General features: G+C 36.8%; 2 protein-coding genes across 3 annotated transcripts; both read right to left on the bottom strand.

Annotated features, from left to right (window-relative positions):
• Positions 1-1,629: 1,629 nt before the first annotated feature.
• LOC140822020 (uncharacterized) lies at positions 1,630-4,331 on the bottom strand. 2 transcript variants are annotated; one of them, XM_073182741.1, is made up of 7 exons: positions 4,223-4,331; positions 3,174-3,288; positions 3,031-3,093; positions 2,914-2,961; positions 2,769-2,822; positions 2,191-2,248; positions 1,630-1,940 (listed from the first exon to the last, which is right to left on the bottom strand). In XM_073182741.1, the coding sequence occupies exons 2-7, from the start codon at positions 3,255-3,257 to the stop codon at positions 1,897-1,899; spliced, it is 351 nt and encodes a 116-aa protein (XP_073038842.1). In that variant the 5' UTR covers positions 3,258-3,288; positions 4,223-4,331; the 3' UTR covers positions 1,630-1,896. The 2 variants fall into 2 exon arrangements, with proteins under 2 accessions (XP_073038842.1, XP_073038843.1); XM_073182742.1 differs by having other exon boundaries at positions 3,174-3,275; positions 4,223-4,316.
• Positions 4,332-6,142: 1,811 nt separating this feature from the next.
• LOC140821778 (uncharacterized protein At1g01500-like) lies at positions 6,143-9,201 on the bottom strand. The gene is made up of 2 exons (XM_073182377.1): positions 8,279-9,201; positions 6,143-6,963 (listed from the first exon to the last, which is right to left on the bottom strand). Exons 1-2 carry the CDS (start codon positions 8,930-8,932, stop codon positions 6,739-6,741), a joined length of 879 nt encoding a protein of 292 aa, XP_073038478.1. The 5' UTR covers positions 8,933-9,201; the 3' UTR covers positions 6,143-6,738.
• Positions 9,202-23,991: the final 14,790 nt, after the last annotated feature.

Raw genomic sequence — 23,991 nt, 5'->3', positions numbered from 1 at the left:
TGTACATGTTTTTATCTCTGTTCATAATTATCTATTTCTCATCCTCTATCTTATCACACAACACTAATAACCAATTTTTCCATTGCTACTATACTTTCTATATTTATATTGAATCAAATTTAAAAAAGTACTTGGGTATTACCTAATGGATAAACATATTATTTATGATTATTTCATTGTTGGCTTAATTTTAATTTCATTGCTGATTATGGATTGCTTTTGTGTTTTTCTCCTCAAAAACTGAAGGATACTGGTTGCAAACAAAGTATTTGTAAAAATGACATATTCAATTCAAAGCTCAGATCTACCCGCTCCCATCTTCATCTGGTTTGTTTTTAACAGTGAATTTGTTTATCACTTATCATTTATTATGTTGCATTATATTAATGGTCATAACATATTCGTCTGTTTGTTTTGATCTTGCAGGTGAGATAAATTATTACGAGCTTCAAGAAATTATTATGTAATCACTCACATATTCTCAACATATTGAGTTTCGCAAATATATTTATGCTTTGGAATCCCGTGCTTCTCATGGATTCAGTAAATTTTTTTTACTGTCATGGTGTCGTACAATCATGAAGATTTTTTATATTAGCCTCATATATTCATGACACACGCAACGCGTGTGCCTCGGTGGCTAGTCTAACATAAAGTTAGATGGTGATGTTTGGATGGAGTCAAATAATTATTTCTACTTTCTAAGAAAAATATTTTTACAATAAAATTTACACAAACTATTATGAAATCGTCTCACGAAACAATTTCGATTCATGGCAAAAAATATCAGTTTTCACGTGAATAGTGAGACATATTCTTAGATCTATTAAAATATTTTTAAAAATATAATTTCTATATCAAACCCATCATCCTTCTCTTCGAAAACAAAAACATCACAGAAAGTTCCACTTGTTTGCGCGGCCATTCAATCTTGTGGTTAATAACCAAACACTTGTTCATTTTTACTTTTTCATCCACTCGTATCTCATTTGTTAGTGGGACCGTACGTTCACGTGAATCTGTACGTAGCCAAATCCCGCCATGCCATCGAATGTGGACACTAATTTTCAAAGAAATTCGTTCACGATTTATGCTTTCTTTCAGGTAAAAACACGCTCAGCCAACCTGCTCAATCGCTCGCTTTCTACAATATCCTTCTTTTTCTGTTAGTAAGAAAAATTATTCTTTCAACGCTACTCAAAATTTGTATTGAATTTATGGAAACTTCCTCCCACCCAATTTCACAAGGAAACAGAAACTCATCAAATTAAAGCTAAACTGGGGTTATGAAGTCACTGGTTATAAAAAAAAAAGGGAAAAAAAAAGATAGAAGCGAGACATGTAGTTTGCATAGGAGAGTTTTACACAGGCCGCGGAACGCTATTTGAAAATTATGGCATGCCTCTTATTTCAACCTTTATTTAGTAAATGATGACAATATCCATACATCAAATTCAGTTAGCACATACTCCTTATCTGGCAATTTATTCCAAGTTTAGGTGCAATCGATTAGCAAACCAAGTGCATATTACACAGACATTGACAGCTAAATCGACTGATTGCTCATCACCATTTTCACAACACTTGTACACGTGGAAACATGACAAGCATATCACATCAGCAAAAAAATTAAGCCTAAATGAGGTGATTTAAGTGAAATCAGATCCCAAATACACCTCTAAAATATCAAATAAAAGTATCTCATCGGATGATGGCAAAGGGGAAATAGTCTACAACAGAAACAAGATTAGGAAGAATTCTTGACAAGGGAGAATACAGCATATAGATGCATTCTTCCCAAATATAACAGGTTTTTGGGTAAAATTTATTTATTAGAAATTTACTCTGCTAGTACTATGATGCAGGTAATGCTACAGCAGGATCAACAGCAGCTACTTATTCTTTCACGGGCGCATCATCTGATGGAGCAGTGTTGCCATCTACATATATAACACAACAACAAAAAATTATGTACTGTAATGATCCTAACCAGTTTCCACTAGGTAGATTTTTTGTTTTATGTTTTAATGTATTCTCTTTTGAGTGCAAAACATATGATTCATTGGAACTATTATTCTCGAGAAAAATAAAATTATAAAAAAACGTATAGAAAAATTGATATTGTTCTACTCAAACCAATTTGAGAATTTAAACATGATCTCTATGGAAGAGTCTAACAATCATTCATACCTTCACCTTCTGATGGAGCATAAGGAGATTTACGATATCGGGTTTGCTGTTGTGTTGGCTGGAACATCAAATGCAAAATAAGACAGAATGTGTGACCACAAAGTGGCAAAAGAAATATTAGTCCATAAGCTAGCTTCAGGCTCATGCAGTCATCCTCAGCGTGAAGAGGAAACAGCATAATGAAATAGCAACTCAATGAAAGATATACTTAAGTTTATTATCAATCTAGTAATTCAGGAAGGTAATTGATCGGTAATCTGCAGTCAAGCATCTGCAACTCGATGCATGGAACATAACTAAGTTCTAAAACCAGCCATGAAGAAATTGAAATGACTGCTATGATGTAGAACATATTTTGAAAATGTTACATTCAGTCAAGAATATAGAGACAAAAAAGGAAAGCTCAACAGTGTAATAGATCTGCTTTTTTTTTCTCAACTATGAAAAATGACGAGGGGGGAGCAACTAGATGAGCTATTTGATGTGTTATCGGCTTTCGGCAATCCCTCATAACCCCATAAATAAATTACGGGGGCAGGTATTAACACCCAGTTAGATGATCTAAGGCTTATATATACCTGTAACTTAGGCCGAAGAGCTTCTAGTGGTCCTTTGGGCTTGTCCGCACCTTGCTGTTGTGATAAGCCATGAATAATTGTTAGTGGCCATAAAAGCACACGTATGAGTAAAAAACAAATTCGTCCAAACATCAGCAGAGAGTACCTTGTTCAAAGCCCAGTCAGCAGAGTCAAAATAGGCTCTTTCATGATCCTGGCATCAAATGTTTACAGAGGATTCCTTAGGTTCTTAGTAAAATTACTGTCAAAGGTTATGTTATACCTTTGAGATCAGTGGTGGTTTCTTGGGGATAATTCCCCCATACTTCTTCTTAACAGCTTCCTCCTGCAAGAAAATTGTTTCTTATAAGAAAATGGCATGAATATAATAATAAGTTTGACAGAATAGCATAATCAGAACACAACCTCTTGCTTTGATGATGGCATGGACTTGTCAGCATCCTCCATAACAGCATCAGTTTGCTCTTTGACTTCCTCGGTGCCCGACATATTCTTCCCACAAGCAACCTATAAACAACACCTGAAACGTATGCAAATCACCAATTCTAACTGGAAAACTATAATTTTAAAGAAATGTTTAACAAAAACGTAGGACTTTCAAGGTTCAAACTCATAAAGCAATGACATAAGTCCTAACACGGTCAACATTCAACATTGTGCGATTAATAATTTATAACTTATAATAAGCTAGATATCCTAAGATCGATCGCTTAAGCAAGTGGAAAACAATCTTTCATAATTTAAACTTATAAAATTATATGACGACGAGCAATGTGGTGCCCTGCAATGAGTTACACACGAAATTTACGGATTACCAATTGTTCCACGAGTTTTAGGCCTAAAGTCGAACAGATACATTTCTCAAAACACCCAGGCGCAGAACAGCTCGAATAATTCTGTGCCCAGTAATAATTCAATAGATTTTCATTACTAATTTCTTGCGGTCACAACTATCTTCAAATACTAATAGTTTCACAAAAAGCCCAGTAACAGAAATAGATACTGCTGATGTCAACATTTCAAATAAGAGTTCACTTCCAACTCCAAATGACTAAATGATAGCAGGATAACCAATTTGTAATCAGAATTCAAAAAAATTAAGCATGGACGCAGAAAAATTAAGACATCGGCATCAGTTTGAGCGAAATCCCCAACAACTTTCAAATAAAATCAATTACATTTATCCACAGAGTCTCAAATATATTCCCAAATAGTAGACATCCAATAACCCAGATCCTGATAGATCCAAACAGAAACTACGACAAAAATCCTTCCCTTGTACATCTCATGAATACAAAATTCAGAAACATGCAAACAAGCTAGGAGCTAGACGAGAGACAATTTAATAACGAGCGGTTAATCGATATATAATCCAAAAATATCAGAAATTAAAGCATAGATGAAAAAGGTCATAAAAAAAAGGGAGACGAAGAAAACACGTAATGATCGATTACCCGGAAGCAAGAACTTGAACGGAGAAAGAGAATCTGTTCGTGTAGCAGAAGACGCTGGTTTCCGTATTTAATAGTGTAATAATTCAAAAGAATTATAAAAATATTGGTCAATCTTCCGTTAAATATTATTATAAATAATTATGATAAACTACTGTAAAATAAAAATATTAATAAATAAATTTAAATTTTAAAAAATCATCTTTAAAGTCTTATATATTTATATAATCTATAACTTTCCTGTACAAAATTATATAATACATTGTACATAAAGAAAAATAATAATTTACATGGGTATACTATATTCATAAAATATATTGTATTAAAAAACTAATTTATTTTAAAGCAATTGGAAGTAATTTATTGTCTTGACCTGCAATTTTTGTTGTGCAATTATACTCCAAGTCGTTTTTTAAAAAAAAAAATTGAGTTAAATCGTACTTGTTCAATAGAAAGCTCTCCGGTTACCTTTATTTAATATATATATATATATATATATATAAATGATGGGAATTTAATCAGATATGGATGAAATTACATGTTACCAGTTTTATATGTGGTTCTAATTTAGTGATCATTATTTTTTAGAAATTCACTTAAAAAAGTACATATTGACCGATGATGAGAAAAGTTTCCCTGAACATCGTAGACAATTTCTTATCTTAAAATATTTGTTCTTATCTTAAAATAGTTGAATATCTGGATGGAATTCGGAAGTGGCTTGGGATGAGGAAGGAAGTCCATGAGATCTTCAACAGGGTTAATGAGATCCTACCCATGTGGGCATTGTCTCCATGAGAGGATGGATGGCCAAGATCTTGCCAAACATACAATTTCAAAAAAAAAAGTGGGTCCTACATATGCATGGACAAATCTTGACCATCCATCCTATCATGAGGGCAATGTCCGCATAGGTAGGATGAAATAAACCCTTCAACAGCTGTGCTAAAAGTTTTTAGTGGAGTCTACCGAGGTAATTCAGTCGTTAATAAGATGATGAGTGTTTCTCTTGCGGCTACAGTTTACACTATTTGAAATGCAAAAAATCGTATTATGTTTGAGAGTGAGAAACTTAGACCATCTCCAACCCAGTGCACCACATTCTGCACTATAATAGTGTAACACTAAATTCATCTCCAACCTATCTACACTAAAAAAGAATATTCTCAGAATATTCTTATAATATTAATTTTAATTCAATAATAATTATTTATAATTCCATTACACAATTATACATAATAAATATAATTATATTATTTCATTATTTATTAGAAAATCGATTAATTATTTATATTCATTATTTATTAGAAAATCGATTAATTATTTTATATACATAAAATAATTATTTAATGATACAAATATAATTTTAATCATTTTAATATACTAGTAATATTTTAATTATTTTATCATTTTAATGTACTAGTAATATAATTTGGTTGTTTATTAAATTAATTTAAAATCTATTTAATTTTAAAAAAAAAGTTTTAAAAAAATATAAATTAAAATTTAAGTTACAAGAGAAAATTATTTTAAAATTTTAAAAAATAAAAATATTAATTATATAATTAATATATAATAAATTATTAAATATTTATAATTAATTAAAAACAATTAAAAAAATGAAAAAAAAAAGAAAAGAGATGTGGCGCAGCACTTTTTGCTGCGCCACATCTAGAGTTGCATTTAGTGCAACTCCAGTCCAGCACCATTTTTGGTGCTGGATTGGAGTTAAAATCTTTGCTCCACAATGGAGCAACTCCATTGTGGAGCAAGGGTTGGAGATGGTCTTAATGTTGGAGCCACAATTAATAATATTAAAATTTTATGCTCTCGTTATTTTCCAGTGTAATTGTACACATACTATCTTTTTACTTTATTTAATGGAAGTAATTTCATTAAAAAAAAAAAAAAAAGGAAGAAATATTCGCTGCGAAACGCCAAGCATCTACCATATTTTCGGTGTTGCAAGAATACAAACATCACATAAACTCGCTTGCCACAAGTTTCAATTAAACTCTTCCTAATACAACTCACAATGTTTTTGTACATGAAACTCTTCAACATCGTACATAAAAAATAACTTGTAGCGCATCAGAACTACTTATTCAAACTCAACAATGAACAAAATTGGTCAAAAAGATGACAGAGAGCGAAAATCCACCAAACAGACCTCCCGGAATACTCCATGAAAAGAGAAAATATATACATGTTACCAAAACTAGATACAGGTTACACCAACAGAATCGTACACAACCCTTGCGTCCCCGCGAGACACTACACAGGTTATATGAAGACTTGAGGCAAGAGAAGGAAACATCATAGCTGCCGACCGTCTTTTACCCTAAAACGGTTTGACAAGCACCCACAAATAGTCTCTGTAAATTAGCTGCATTGAATGCTTTCACTTGCTTGCGTTATGGTATAATCCAGGTTTCACATATGATTTCAATGAAAGAACACAACACATCTATCCATGTTACTACTAATCCTTCTTCCCACATCACTGAGGCTGTAGAGATCTAAAAAAACTTTCTCCTGAAACTCCTCGTTGTAGCTTGATATGAACGCATCAGTAAACCAACACCAATTCCAACTCCAAGGCACATCCCAAGCCCTATCCCAACGCCAACCCGTACACCAGCATTGAACCAAGAAAGTTGGCCATCTTCACCATAGTACATGTCTTCTGAGTAATGTCCAACTTTCCCATCAGACTCGTAGTCATATGCATCAGACTCCATCAACTGCAAATAAGGTCACAGGGAGCAAAAGTAAACAACTTGAATATTTGGGGGGATGAGTCGTGCTAGGCACGGGTTAGGGGACTGATGATTAAATCTGCTCTTGCAAACACCACATTAGAATAACCATAGAGTTGAGTCATAAATGAAACAGAAAACGAGATCCGTTTTAAGTCAACTTAGCATCATTACATATCTATTACAGGGCAAAATAATCAGGGTTGCAAGGAGGATGTGATTCACATTCAAATGAAAAAATAACAAATAAAAAAACTTTTTGTAATAATGGCAATTACCTGTCTAAGATAATAAATCAAGAAGTTGGATTATGCAACAAGTACAATTAAAAATTGAACAAAGACAGAGAGATCAGAAGGTAGTCAAAACATGGAACAAAAGGGTGAACATAGCTGTCGTAAGGAAGTTCTTTGCCCATAATAGCTCCAGCACAATCTACCATTAGAGCGGGCAAAACAACAAATATAACTTTGCAGCGAATTCAGAAACAAAAACTCAACTTATGCTTGTCAACATGCAAATCTACGGTCTACCTCAATTCAGGAGTTGCTACTCCATTACGGAATAAAAATAATTTCTTTCAGAAAAAAAGAAGTGCTGCTATTAAAGCCAGGACTAAGATTATAAAAGGTGAATCAACTAGCTTAACCCACGGCATACCATGTGTGTTCATACTTCAATCCATAAAACACTTGATTCAAAATACAATAGTAAGGCACCGTTTGACACAGGTCATGGACTCATGAGATGATTGAATGATATGGATGTGTAACATGAATGATAAAAATAATGTGTTAGATGCAGGTAATTTATGAAGTGCGATTAATTATATGGTATCTGGGCTGATTATGGGTTGAGCTATCGTCCACACCAATCAGTACCAAAGACTACTTCTGCAGAAAACCGGCTACAGGTATCAAAGCTGGAATCCTCCATCTATCTTTACTAGCAGACAATCTACATCAGAGGTATTAAGTGACTAAATCTAGCAAGCGTTTTACTTGATCTCACGCATAGAGTTACTTCTCCAACTTCAACAGCAGTTAACAACTTTTCCATTATTTATTAACAGTTATCAATAATCAAAAAAGTAAAATTTTAAGCAACTCTAGCATCTTTACTTGATGTAGAGAATCACCATCATTAAAAGGATGAAATATGCAAGGACATTTGCTGACAACACATTTCGAATGTTTGATAGATTGAGTAGGAAATAATTACTGGAAAAGAAAATAAGTCGTGTATCTTAACATACTCGTACATTTAAAGCTAAGAAATAACACGACAAAATTGACATCACCTGCGATTTCCTTTGCCGAACAAAACCATTGCATAGACTGCCTTCTTTTCCTATCTCTTCTTCCTCAGGAATAGCATCAAGCATCCCTTGCCTCAATACCTTCCTCCTTGGACTGACCAGGATAGTTTTTGTCAAAATTTCCGGAATTCCTGAACAGCATCCCGCTATATAAACCTCGATTGATGGAGACGAAACACCAATCCTCGGCTGCAAAAACGCAGACCTCCCATTAGCAAGGGAGGTTGCTACATAACAATCCATGCTCCACCCAGACCCATTGGTCCAGGAAGCAACATCGGCTCTCTGCAACGAACCACACAGAATCAAATCCTCCTCCTCACAGACCTCAAATTCGGCAGGACCCGATATTTTGACGCTGTCTGTGCTGACATAGGTGACTTCTGATGCGTCCTTGTCGACACGATCGCGACGTAGGGAGATAGAGACGGAATCGGACGACTGAACACGGGATCCGTTGATCTCTAAGAAAACCCCAAGCTCTCGGCGGAGGTGGCGAAGCGTGAGTCGATCGGGGAGGCTGTCGACCGAACAAGGCGCAACACGAACGTAGAACAAACGAATTTCCAAGCAACCCCCCGTGAATCTCAGGGGTTTGTATATAGCTAGAGCTAATTTATCACCCTTATCATCCATTTCAAAACCCCAAATTTCGGTGAGTAAAACTAACAGAATCTGGAAAATTAGGGTTTTGAATATGGAAGTTCACTGTTTCGGGACCATGGGATAAATCTCAGGATTGAGGAGGGTGAATCGGTGATTAGGGAGACCGCAATCGGTGAAGAAGGAGGGCGTGGTTCTCACGCGTCAGAAACTGGTAGAGAAGGGATAACGAGGAAATCTGACCTCGCGGACCGATACAGTAAACGCAGCAGAAGACAACCGGGTTACGAGCATCCGAATCCAGAATAATAAAATGTAAATATATATATTTTTTGTGGAAAAAAACAAACCGAAAAACCGGGGTTTGAAATTACGGCCCGTTGAAAAAATAAACAAGGGGCCGGGGTGTCGGATCTCGGCTCCTTCTTTGAATTTTTGTTTACTTGTTTTTTTATTTAATCCTTTTAAATTATTTAAATCAATATATTCCTTACTTATTATTATTCATTAAATATATGAAACTTTAGCTTTTTAGAATACTATTGTTAATTTATAATAAACTAGGGTTATGTCGTACTCGTTGCATAATCTTTTATTTTTTAAAAAAAATTCTTTGAAATTTAATCAAGTTTTTTTTAATTAGATTGATTTGTATTATAAAATATAAGTAATAATATAGTTTTGAAATTTTATTTTGGTTAATTATATAATATTAATTTTATGTTGGTGTAATTTTGTCATACCAATTAAATATTGTGATTATATATAGTGTAAATATTAAAAAATTTATTTTGTCTATGGTAAAAAAAAATTACAATAAAAACCGAGGGACGAGTATCAGACCCCGTGTAAGGCTCGAGAATTGTCAATTGGCATTGATGTGAGACTTGAAACCATGAGAATGCATGACATATAGAGTGGAATTTTTGAAGCATGGCCGAAGCCACACCGCACCCGCGGTGTTAGAGATACAGCAACCGCGGTGCATTAAGAGGAAATTAGTGAAATTGTGCGAACAGACACCGCACCCGCGGTGCTAGCACGACCGCACCCGCGGTCTAGGTGCTGCAATGTTAGATTAATTTGCCGTGAGCACAGCGCACCCGCGCTCTTGAGTTGCCGCACCCGCGATTTGCATGCGAAAATGCCACCTTTGAATTTCGTGTTGACACATGGCTTGGGGTATATAAGCTTGCATGACACCTCATTTTCTTCATCTGATCAGCAAGTAGGAACCGAGAGAGCTTGGAGGGAGGAGCTTTCATTCTTTTGATCTTTAACTTGAGAGTTTGAGTGATTTAGCCATCCGATTTATATTCCGAGTTAAGATTTGTGATCCTTGCATCGTTGGCTACGAAAGGATGTAAGTATTGTTCATTTCCAGCATGTTTCGATATTTATGTGTTGGGGAAATTCAGATTTGACATAGATTATGTGTTCTTGATATTCTAAGCGTCGTAGAAACGTAAATAGATCGAATTTCAGACGCCGTATGCTATTGGTTCGATTTTCAGCATGTCTTATTGCAGAGTATGTCGATTTTCAGAGTTGGAAGGGATCATGTCATTGATATTGTGATATTGATGAGATTATGATATTGTATTATGTTGAGACTGAGTTGACCGGTACCGAGAATTACGCTGTTATACCGTCAATTTGTATCGAGATTTATTATTGATTGGAATATGTGTTGCTTTGAGTTAGAGATTGATATTGTGTGTCTATATATTGCCATTTCAGATTGAAGTGACAGGTGTGACATTTGATTCGAGATCTTGACAGACAGTGCGACAAGAAAGGTATAATTCATGTGGTCACGGGATTGCACAACTCGATTCAGATTTGATACGAGTTTCCCTAAATCACATACTAGATTGTTATTACATTGATTATGTAATGCCTTGTTTATTGATTTATATTCGAGTCCTGAGATAGGAGAGATTGGCAGACTTGCCAAAACTAGACGTTTCGGTGTATCGTCGCATAGTAGTAAATTTGCTCTATGTGTAGACCCTCGATACAGAGTTGACCGAAGTCTAGGAATAAGACGTACCGTTGCCCCGAGTGGTTGGGTAGGTAACAGACCGTCTTATTCACACCGGGATCCCTAGATTAGAAAAGAGTCGAGTCAAGATGTGAATTGTAGAATACAGATTTGTATTCTACTACATGTTTAGATGTATATTCATGTTACTTGATTTATGTTATGCATTGTACATGATTATGACATTGCATGCATCCATGTTTTATACTGGGATATGTTCTCACCGGAGTTATCCGGCTGTTGTCGTGTCTGTATGTGTGCATGGCAACAGGTGGGGCAGGATCGGGGTCACGAGCTAGATGAGAGATGATGATAGCGTGGAGATCTCGGGCATTGCAGATTCCTAGTGTTTCCTACTTGACTTGTAGCACTTATGTTTGTAGTTGTTATTGAACACTAGTGTATGTTTGTACGCACAGACTTGTATGTACATTACGTTGTTTAATTTCTATTGAGACATGTGATGCTTTCGTTAATACATTTAAATTAATGTTAAAAGCAAAATTTTGACCCACATTTTCGAACAAAGATCCAATTAAATCCCAAAAGAATAGAGTTAGAGCCCGGGTCCCCACAACAGGTGGTATCAGAGCCGTAGGTTCTGTAGACTGAGATAGAATAGAATGAGCGGGGTAGATCGAGTCATCTTCCTTGCTTTTGAGATGCTAGTATGATCTATTGCTTTCCCTATTATATGTTGTGTTGTATTATCTGAATTGATTTACAGCATTTCAAGCCTGAATCAGAACCGATTCTTGATCAGAGTCTATGATCAGAGGAAGGCTGAGACAGATGATATTGATTATGTACTAATCAGTTTGATAATCAGATTTATGCCGCCTAGACGAGTGCCACAGCCAGAGCAGGGTAGCACATCAGGTGTACAGATGGATGTTACCGCTACACCGATGGAGACTTTATTGAAGAGATTCCAGTCTTTCCATCCGCCTACCCTGAAGGGCACAGAGAGTGCAGTAGAGTGCGAGAGCTGGCTTGATGATATCGAGATGTTATTTGAGTCTTTGGCATATACTGATGAGCGACGTGTGAAACTGATAGGGCATCAGATGCAAGAGGTTGCCAAGAGCTGGTGGTTGACTACGAAGAGAGCCTTGGAGCACCGAGGCATTGACATCACGTGGAAAGTCTTCAAAGATGAGTTCTATCAGCGCTTCTTCCCCGTCTCCTACCGGAAAGATAAGGGAGCTGAATTTGCGAATCTGAAGCAGGGACAGTGGAACATCGAGGAGTATGTTGCTAAATTTTCTGCATTGCTACGATTTGCACCGCATGTGGCCGGGAACGACGAGGCAGTGGCCGATCAGTTCATCAACGGATTGAATCCCGATGTCTTTACTTTGGTGAACACGGGCCGGCCTAGTACTTTTTCAGAGGCACTGAACCGAGCGAAGGGAGCCGAGGCTGGCTTGATCAGGCAGCGAGGAGCTTCCTACGGTGTTCAGGGGCCGAGACCGCCACAGTCCATGACCGTACAGTTTCCATCACCTCCTCCTCGTTTTGACAGCGGAGCTAGTGGTAGTGGTAAGAAGGAATTTCTAAAGGCTAAAGGCAAACAGTTTAAGAAACCTGGGAGTAGTTCATCGAGTTCGAGTGGATCTCGACAGAGAGGTCAGGGGTCAGAGTATAGTGGTGCATACTGTGGTTCATGCGGAGGGCGACATGCGACGGAGCAGTGTCAAGGAGTTCTTGGACGCTGTAACATCTGTAGGCAACAGGGACATTTCGCCAGAGTTTGTCCCCAGAGAGGTGCACAACGATTCCAGAGCACAGGATCATCAGCACCAGCGCCACAGATGGAGAGACAGGCATCCTCTGTACACTCCTTTCAGCCACCCTCCACACAGACACAACAGAGGCCAGGAGGTAGTCAGACGGTGAGTCAGCCTCCTCGACAGCAGGCACGTGTCTTTGCCTTGACAGAGGAGCAGGCGCAGGAGGCGCCAGATGACGTCATTGCAGGTAATTGTTTCCTTTGCGGTTATCCTGCATATGTGTTGATAGACACAGGGGCATCGCATACATTTATCTCTGAACATTTTGCATTGAGACATTCATTGCCTGTTGAGTCGTTGTCGACAGTAGTGTCTATAGCTTCTCCGTTGGGAAGTGGTTTGATATCTGTGACTACTGTTAGACATTGTATGCTTCAGTTTGAGGGGCATGAGATTGATCTTGATTGTGTAGTACTTGGTTTAGCTGATTTTGACTGTATAGTTGGCATAGACATGTTGACCAAGTACAGGGCCACTGTAGATTGTTTCCACAAGATTGTCAGATTCAGACCCGAAATGACAGACGTGTGGAAATTTTACGGCAAGGGTTCCAGATCTCGGATTCCCTTAGTATCTGCTCTGACTATGAGTAGATTGCTTCAGAGAGGAGCAGAGGGCTTTCTCGTATATTCAGTAGATCTACTGAAGTCGAGCCCAGCATTGGCAGATCTGCCAGTGGTTTGCGAGTTTGCAGATATTTTTCCTGATGAGATCCCAGGGTTGCCTCCGATTCGAGAGGTTGATTTCAGCATAGATCTTATGCCCGGTTCTGTTCCTATTTCGAGAGCTCCATATAGGATGGCACCGATAGAGCTGAAAGAGTTGAAAGCACAGTTGGAGGATCTTCTGTCCAAGGGATATATCAGACCCAGTGTATCACCTTGGGGTGCTCCGGTGCTTTTTGTTAGAAAGAAAGATGGTTCGATGCGACTGTGCATTGATTATAGGCAGTTGAACAAGGCGACCGTGAAGAACAAGTATCCGTTGCCTCGCATCGACGATTTGTTTGATCAGTTACAGGGATCTTCGGTATATTCGAAGATTGATTTGAGATCAGGGTATCATCAACTTAGAGTTAGAGATGTTGATATTCCGAAGACTGCATTCCGAACCAGGTATGGACACTACGAGTTTGTTGTTATGCCTTTCGGTTTGACGAATGCACCTGCGGTGTTTATGAGTCTGATGAACCGCATTTTTCAGAGATATTTAGATGATTTTGTGATTGTGTTTATTGACGACATTTTGGTGTATTCGAAGAGTTTGACTGAGCATGCAGATCATCTGAGAATTGTGCTGAAGACTTTGCGACAGGAGCAGTTGTATGCTAAACTGTCCAAGTGTGAATTCTGGTTGCGACAGGTTGTCTTCTTAGGGCACATTATATCTGGAGATGGTATTGCGGTAGATCCGAGTAAAGTTGAGGCTGTGATCAGTTGGCCGAGACCGACTTCTGTGCCAGAGATACGCAGTTTCATGGGTCTAGCCGGGTATTATCGACGTTTTATTCGAGACTTCTCCAGTATAGCGAAGCCGATTACCCAGTTGACACAGAAGAACATGCCATTTGTGTGGTCAGAAGAGTGTGAGAGCAGTTTTGTTGAGCTGAAGAAGAGGCTGACTAGTGCGCCTGTCTTGACAATTCCATCAGGTACAGGTGAGTTCGTTGTATATTGTGATGCATCTCACAGAGGGCTTGGATGTGTTCTTATGCAGCGAGGGCACGTGATAGCATACGCCTCTAGACAGCTGAAGCCGCACGAGACTCGTTATCCGATTCATGATCTTGAATTGGCGGCGATTGTGTTTGCACTTAAGATCTGGCGTCATTACCTATATGGCGAGAAATTTGAGATCTATTCCGATCATAAGAGCTTGAAGTATCTCTTTTCTCAGTCAGAGTTGAACATGAGGCAGCGACGATGGCTTGATCTGCTGAAAGATTTTGATTGCGAGATCAAGTACCATCCAGGAAAGTCGAATGCAGCGGCAGACGCCTTGAGTCGAAAGGTATGTTCTTTGTCCTTGTCGACTATAGGTGTATCGAGTTTAGTAGAAGATTGTTGCTTGTCTGGATTGACATTTAATACAGAGAGTAGACCGTTGCGACTTGCTGCGATTCAGATTGAGCCAGACTTGATTTCGAGGATCAAAGAAGCACAGAGAACTGATCCGAGTGTTCAGAGATCAATTGATATGGTCAGAGCTGGACATATCTCAGAGTATCAGGTCAGAGATTCTGTTCTGTATGTGAATAACCGCTTAGTAGTGCCAGAGATTTCAGATTTGAGACGACAGATCATGTCGGAGGCACACTGTAGTCGGTTCAGCATTCATCCTGGTGGCAGGAAGATGTATAACGACTTGAAGACACAATTCTGGTGGAAACAGATGAAGACAGACATTGCAGAATTTGTGTCTAGATGTCTGAATTGCCAACAGGTGAAGGCAGAGAGGAAGAAGCCCGGAGGTTTACTTCAGAGTTTGTCTATTCCTGAATGGAAATGGGATCACATTTCCATGGATTTCGTGACGAAGTTACCTCGATCATCCCGGGGCTGTGATTCGATTTGGGTCATCATTGACAGATTGACCAAATCTGCCAGTTTCATTCCGTACAGGATGACCTATCGACACGATCAGATGGCCGAGTTGTATGTCAGAGAGGTCGTCAGATTGCACGGTGTGCCGAAGTCGATCGTATCAGATCGTGATCCACGATTCACTTCTCACTTTTGGCACAGTTTGCAGCAGGCTTTGGGTACGACTTTACACCTGAGCACTGCTTATCATCCCCAGACAGACGGACAGTCAGAGCGGACTATCCAGACTCTAGAGGACATGCTGAGAGCTGTAGTACTAGACTTTGGTACTAGTTGGCAGGATTCATTGCCGTTGTGTGAGTTTTCATACAACAACAGCTATCAGACGAGCATAGAGATGGCACCGTTCGAAGCTTTGTATGGTAAGAAGTGCAGATCTCCGTTGTACTGGGATGATATTTCTGAGGTACCAGAGTTGGGGCCTGATATGATTCGTGCGATGACTGAGAAAGTGAAGATCATTCAGAAGAGAATGAAGATGGCACAGGATAGGCAAGCGAAGTACGCCAATATCAGACGCAGACCGTTAGTATTCGAACAGGGAGACAGAGTATTTTTGAAAATTTCACCTTTCAGAGGCGTTGTCAGATTTGGCAAGCGTGGGAAGTTGTCCCCTAGATACGTCGGTCCGTATGAGATCCTTGAGAAGATTGGCGATCGAGCTTACAGACTTGCTCTTCCTCCTTCACTGTCCGGTATACATGACGTTTTTTATGTATCGATGTTGCGCAGATATATGCCGGATGATTCTCATGTCATTCACCCTGACGAAGCCGAGTTAGATCAGACTTTGAGCTATGTTGAGCGACCGATACACATTCTTGATCGGAAAGAAAAACAGCTTAGAACCAAGACTATTCCGCTTGTGAAGGTTCAGTGGAGTCGTCATGGCATCGAGGAAGCAACTTGGGAAACAGAGTCTGAAATGAGACAGAGGCATCCCGAGTTATTTTTATGATGTGAGTCTTTCTTCCCGATTTGACTTTACAATTTTGTATATAACTGCATGAATAATTGCTTGTGAGTTCGAGGACGAACTCTTGTCTAAGAGGGGGAGAAATGTAAGGCTCGAGAATTGTCAATTGGCATTGATGTGAGACTTGAAACCATGAGAATGCATGACATATAGAGTGGAATTTTTGAAGCATGGCCGAAGCCACACCGCACCCGCGGTGTTAGAGATACAGCAACCGCGGTGCATTAAGAGGAAATTAGTGAAATTGTGCGAACAGACACCGCACCCGCGGTGCTAGCACGACCGCACCCGCGGTCTAGGTGCTGCAATGTTAGATTAATTTGCCGTGAGCACAGCGCACCCGCGCTCTTGAGTTGCCGCACCCGCGATTTGCATGCGAAAATGCCACCTTTGAATTTCGTGTTGACACATGGCTTGGGGTATATAAGCTTGCATGACACCTCATTTTCTTCATCTGATCAGCAAGTAGGAACCGAGAGAGCTTGGAGGGAGGAGCTTTCATTCTTTTGATCTTTAACTTGAGAGTTTGAGTGATTTAGCCATCCGATTTATATTCCGAGTTAAGATTTGTGATCCTTGCATCGTTGGCTACGAAAGGATGTAAGTATTGTTCATTTCCAGCATGTTTCGATATTTATGTGTTGGGGAAATTCAGATTTGACATAGATTATGTGTTCTTGATATTCTAAGCGTCGTAGAAACGTAAATAGATCGAATTTCAGACGCCGTATGCTATTGGTTCGATTTTCAGCATGTCTTATTGCAGAGTATGTCGATTTTCAGAGTTGGAAGGGATCATGTCATTGATATTGTGATATTGATGAGATTATGATATTGTATTATGTTGAGACTGAGTTGACCGGTACCGAGAATTACGCTGTTATACCGTCAATTTGTATCGAGATTTATTATTGATTGGAATATGTGTTGCTTTGAGTTAGAGATTGATATTGTGTGTCTATATATTGCCATTTCAGATTGAAGTGACAGGTGTGACATTTGATTCGAGATCTTGACAGACAGTGCGACAAGAAAGGTATAATTCATGTGGTCACGGGATTGCACAACTCGATTCAGATTTGATACGAGTTTTCCTAAATCACATACTAGATTGTTATTACATTGATTATGTAATGCCTTGTTTATTGATTTATATTCGAGTCCTGAGATAGGAGAGATTGGCAGACTTGCCAAAACTAGACGTTTCGGTGTATCGTCGCATAGTAGTAGATTTGCTCTATGTGTAGACCCTCGATACAGAGTTGACCGAAGTCTAGGAATAAGACGTACCGTTGCCCCGAGTGGTTGGGTAGGTAACAGACCGTCTTATTCACACCGGGATCCCTAGATTAGAAAAGAGTCGAGTCAAGATGTGAATTGTAGAATACAGATTTGTATTCTACTACATGTTTAGATGTATATTCATGTTACTTGATTTATGTTATGCATTGTACATGATTATGACATTGCATGCATCCATGTTTTATACTGGGATATGTTCTCACCGGAGTTATCCGGCTGTTGTCGTGTCTGTATGTGTGCATGGCAACAGGTGGGGCAGGATCGGGGTCACGAGCTAGATGAGAGATGATGATAGCGTGGAGATCTCGGGCATTGCAGATTCCTAGTGTTTCCTACTTGACTTGTAGCACTTATGTTTGTAGTTGTTATTGAACACTAGTGTATGTTTGTACGCACAGACTTGTATGTACATTACGTTGTTTAATTTCTATTGAGACATGTGATGCTTTCGTTAATACATTTAAATTAATGTTAAAAGCAAAATTTTGACCCACATTTTCGAACAAAGATCCAATTAAATCCCAAAAGAATAGAGTTAGAGCCCGGGTCCCCACACCCCGGCTACTCCTTTATATTTTTTAAAAAATATATAATATTTTTAATTATTTTAAATCATTAAAAAATATATGAAACTTTAATTCTTAAAAATATTGTTGTTAATTTATAATAAATGTTCAAAATTTTATTTTGTTGGTAGTTTGGTAATATGTTTAATTATTTATATTATTTATCTTTAAAAGTCTTGAGTCCATTTTTCGAATGTATATTTTGTTTTCTATTTTATAAATTAATAGCTAAAAATCACACGATAATAAATTTATTATCTTAAGTTGCGCTTAGATTGAGGGAGTTTGAATCAATTTGAGTGCTTATATAAATTTATCTTTAATGTGTTTCAGATTCATTCATTCTTTAACGAGTAGGTTTCATATGAGATCGTTTCATGGGTCTTAATCTGTGATATAGGTCAATCTTATCCATATTCACAATAAAAAGTAAAACTCTTAGCATAAAAAGTAATACATTTTCATGGATGACTCAAATAAGAGATCTGTCTCACAAATACGACCCGTGAGACCGTCTTACATAAATTTTTGTTTTCTTTAAGATATGTAAATGTAATTATGATAGATACGTGTCATTTCAAACTCACAATTCAAATTCCTTCTCAGGATGAATCTTCTCATCAAAACTCGACTTTAAATAATTTTAAAAACAAAAATAGTATAACTTGTTTTCGAGTAACTAGGTTAGTGTTCAATTAGCATTATTGGAACAATCTTGTTTTTTTTCTTTTTTTAGCAAAATGATTAAACATTCTTGATTTGAGTCAATCTCAAAACAAATTTTAACAAGTTCGTTGAGCGAAAATAATAAATAATTTTTTCTCAATAAAGAAATAACTATTTAGAATATGAATATGGGTTTGGTCAATCTCAAGATCTCTTTTGTTAGGAAAATTTTTCGATCTCAATCGAAATCATATACCATGGGCTCGGTTTCTGTAATGCCCGAAATTTAATCATTATAATCAGACGTTGATTATTGACATGATTGAGGTTATAAGAACTCAAATGACGAGGCCGGGCGTCGTGGCATGGTTAGCCAAGAATTTGGACAGAACCTTCGGCGCTCGAGCGGTAGAAAAGGACCGCCCGAGCGCCAATGCATCGCAAATTGATCTTTGGACAGAACGTGTGGCGCCCGAGCGGTAGAAATTGACCGCTCGAGCGCCAGGGAATTGTAAGATAAGTAACCGGACAGAAGGTTCGGCGCCCGAGCGGTAATTCTTGACCGCCCGAGCGCCACCTGGAAATCATGAAGTGCGCCACTTGCTTTCATGTATGTCATGGATGTATATATATATATATATATATATATATATATATATATATATATATATATATATATATATATATATATATATACACACACACACACACACATGCAAATCCTTCATAATATTCAGAAGGAAATCGAGAAGTTGGGGAAAGGCTTCGTTCTTGAGTTTTGGAAATTAAGTACGAGAAATCCGTTCGTCAGATTTTGAATCTGACTTCGCTACCGTGTTTCTAGCAACGACAGCTACAACTGGACGTAAGTTTTGTTACGTTTAGATAAGATTTGAAATTATGATATCGTCAGAATTGAATAGGAATCAGATATGATGTTTCTGCTACCGTAGATATTGTTTAATGGAAGTCAGATTAAAGAACAGACCGTTTCTGTAATTGTTATGATTTTTGAAAGATATTGACTGAGAGTCTGTATCAGAATTGTGTTAATATTCAGAGTATGAATTATGTTGACACAGATTATGAGTTCCAGTATTATATTTGTGATGTTCAGATTGACGGGGTTATTCAGATTGTATTAGTATGCCGTCGAAACATCAGTTGATTTAGATTAATCAGATTCCGATATGATTCAGATTGTATTGTGATAGCGATGACATGAATTGAATTGTATCTTGTTCAGATATTGATCAGATTATGTACTGAGTTGAGTATTGATCAGAACAGATTGTGTATTGAGTTATTTACTGATACGTTGTATTCGATATTGTCATTTCAGATTTGATATGGACAGAGTTGAATACAGGTCATCGTCTTCGTCAGACATGGACGACAAAGGTATAATTCATGTGATATCTGGGAAGATATAACTCAAATCAGATCTCATTTGAGTTTCTCAATAAAATCACATACTTGATTAGTGTTTATCTTCTGATATGATTATGATTTGTTTATAGACTTTATATTCAAATCTTTTGAAATGAGCATGCTTTGTTTACAGATTGTTATACATTGCATTTGAGATAGGAAAGTTTGACAGATAGTCAGACTTCTAGACGTTCGGTGTATCGTTACGTAGGAGCAGACACCCTCCTATTGTAGATTACTCGATACAGCTCAGACCGAAGTCTAGGAATAAGACGTACAGTCACCCCGATTGGGAGGGTAGGTGACAGCCATTGACGTCTTATTCACACCGGGATCCCTAGAGTTATAGTTGAGTCGAGTCTAGACATGATTTGACTAGAACTGCATGTGTTTATAGATATGGTTTCATAGACTATGAAACCCCTGTTTATTGCTTTCAGTTATGACAGCATGTTTATATGATTTGATTTAAATTGCATGTTTATCTTAATGGAGTTGCATGCTTATTTTGATTTGATTTCATAGATTATGAAATCTATTACTTTTGAGTATGATCATGATAGCATGTTTTAAGATTTAGATTGTTTCTATACATGTTTACCATGTTTTATACTGGGATTTATTCTCACCGGAGTTATCCGGATGTTGTCTTGTTTTGTATGTGTGCATGACAACAAGTGGGGCATGATCGGGGTCGAGAAGATGACGAGAGAAGACGAGTTTAGCGTGGTGATTCCGGACTTACTGTAGATTTGGTTTATTACTTGAACTTAGTAACCGAACCTTAGACTTAGATTGTACAGTATTGTACTTTTATACTGAAATGTAGTTTTTATACAGAGATGTATATTATTTAGATTTCATTACCTTCCGCAGATGCATTTTAAAAAGAAAAATTTTTAGACCATGTTTATCAGAACTGATAATTAAATCCCAACGATGATTAAGAAAATGATTAGCGTCCGGGTCCCCACAGTTTCGATTTTCGAAAATATCGTGAATAGAGATGCAAACCCAGCCTAGGATCAAACACGTCTTATTCGATTTTAATCGGATTCGTCTATGTATAACTAATAATATATTTATATTTTATATTATATTAAATACAAAGGTCCTTTAACCTTTTGTTCACAATATTTTCATCCATTGTTTTAAATTTTTAATGTTATGATTTAGATTTAATTGTGATAAATTTATTAATTTTTAGATTTTCATTGTGTATATATTTAATATAATCAAAAGTGTACGTGTTAATGTGGAACAGGTTTGCGAGTTCAATACGAGCAAAAACTTGTGTGAGGCGGTCTCACTGGTCGTATTTTGTAAGACGAATCTCTTATCAGTGTCATCCATGAAAAAATATTAATTTTTATACTAAGAGTATACTTTTTATGGTGAATATCGATAGGGTTGACCCATCTCACAGATAAAGATTCGTGAGACCGTCTCACAAGAGACATACTCTCAATACGGACCGGACCTATCGGGTTTTGATGAGGGGCATGTCCAGATCCGGATCTAATTTTTTCTTGACAAACAAGTCTTAATATTGATTAAAACCACTGGTTCTCACGAGTCACAAACCCAACCACCCAAAACTTTCATCACCTTTGCTTTATTGCTCGAAAAACGGACCACCAAACCGGTTCACATGTAGTACATTCACACTTGAATTCTCTTGTTTTCTAAAAAATTCCAATAATGGAATGATACCAAAGCACACTACAGCTATTATTTATTTGGGTTTACCATACTCTCTAGAATATGCAAGTTCAATATTCTCCATCGTCATAATTTTTTTGTTCACGACGTTTTCCATCTTAACCTCGAACAACTCGATTCACACGTGAGTTTCACGTTGAAATATCGAAATCGAGCACTCCATTGATCTCGAATAATCTCAAAACAATAGAGTTAAACATTGCTGGAGCAAGCTCAAGCTCAAGCTCAAACTCAACTCGAAACCAACTTATGAATAAAAATACTGATCATTAATATGTACGTAAGTATGCATGTGGGTGTGTAAGAAAGCAGTACAAAGAGTGAATTATACAGAGGACCCCTGAACAAATTAATGCCTCAGTGGTCCACTTTGTGTTGTGTAGTATTAACTGCAGATATACATAGGCCGGCCATATTTCTATCATAGCTTTTGAAATTATGAGAGACAATCCAGACTTATACGTATATATTAAAATATATAAAATCTATATAATATTTTATTTCTATTTTATTGGAGGATAATAACTATTGAAATTAATGATTATACCTATAGCAGCTTATATTGAATAATCTAATTTGTTCAATGACACGCAAGATAGGAAAATATATAGAATTGTATAAATTAAATATACGATTTCATATATTACCATTATTAAGATCATAATAAATATTAAACGTGATATTTTCATAATTAATGGGGAGTAATATTTGTAAGATATTTTGTAAATTGTATAAGTTTATGGTGATTGTATTTTTAAAATATTTTGATAATTGACATTAATATTTTATCTAGACATTAATTATCCGATAATTCTCTTGTTATTACCGTGGAAAAGTAGTAAAAGAAAAAAAAGGTTGGTGAAGACGTGTGAAATAATTAAAGAAAATGAAAATCAACCAAAGGTAAAATCGGAAAACCAATAATTTCCATACTCCTCCAACGACTATCCATCATTTTTCATGATTTACCCCCGTTTTATCTACATGGTGATGACGACTATTACTATTATTATGTTTTGCGACGTGACTACGTGTTATGTGGTTTTTTTTTTAAAAAAACAAAAAACAAAAACTATATTCAAGTATACAAAATTTATGAGTTAGTTAAGATACATATAATAAAATCAAGAAACTTAAATAACGGGAAAAAAATTATATTTTTGTCACAAATTAAACGAAAATCTTGTTAATGTTAGAACAATTTTTCATAATTTATTTAGTTTGTTGATAACGAACAAAGTTTATCCGCTGCGAAAATTACGATGATCGAATCAAAAAGTGAATTGTTACAAAAAGTTATTCAGAAATCACACAATCTTTCGCAAGGCGTAACTGCGTAAGACAACTCTTTAGAAACAACACCTTGTTTCGTGATTCGTTTTCATGAAAAAGTGAATTGTTTTATGAAAAGTCACGTATGTTCTGAATCAAAATTTCGTTTCTATATATGTGACATCGTTAGTTCAAGAAAGATATTCAGATTATGATTTGATTTAGTCACCCATAAATACAAAATATCTTCATTGTATTCTGAGAGAAATTGTTTTTATATCTCTGTGGCTAAAGTGATGGAGAAAACATTTCTTAAATGAAAGCGTTGTAAACGTGTCTCGGAGTTCATTTATTTAGATTCGAAATATTCTCTCATCAGTTAATTGTGCCTGATTAATATGTCAAAATCTAATGTATATTTTTAGTACAATAATTAATCTATCAACTGGGGGAAAACTTATATTATAAACTTATATTTATAAAACTTCTACTTAAGTATAAATAAAGAAAATAAAACTTATTCTACGTAAATTTTAATTAAGCCAAAATTAATTGACCTCATCAGTTTAAATTAGTTTGAATAAATCAAAAAGCGTCCCAACAAGAAGATCATGTGAAGAATCATGAGAAGAGTTGGAAAACCGTCCAGTGTTCCGACAAAAAAATAAAGGAGATAATGTCTACAAATTTAAGTCTTCAATCATATTAGTTTTCGGT

Source organism: Primulina eburnea, unplaced genomic scaffold (genome assembly GCF_022965805.1).
Source record: "Primulina eburnea isolate SZY01 unplaced genomic scaffold, ASM2296580v1 ctg739_ERROPOS11973397, whole genome shotgun sequence".
Lineage (NCBI taxonomy): Eukaryota > Viridiplantae > Streptophyta > Magnoliopsida > Lamiales > Gesneriaceae > Primulina > Primulina eburnea.
This window is presented reverse-complemented; position numbering and strand designations above follow the sequence as displayed.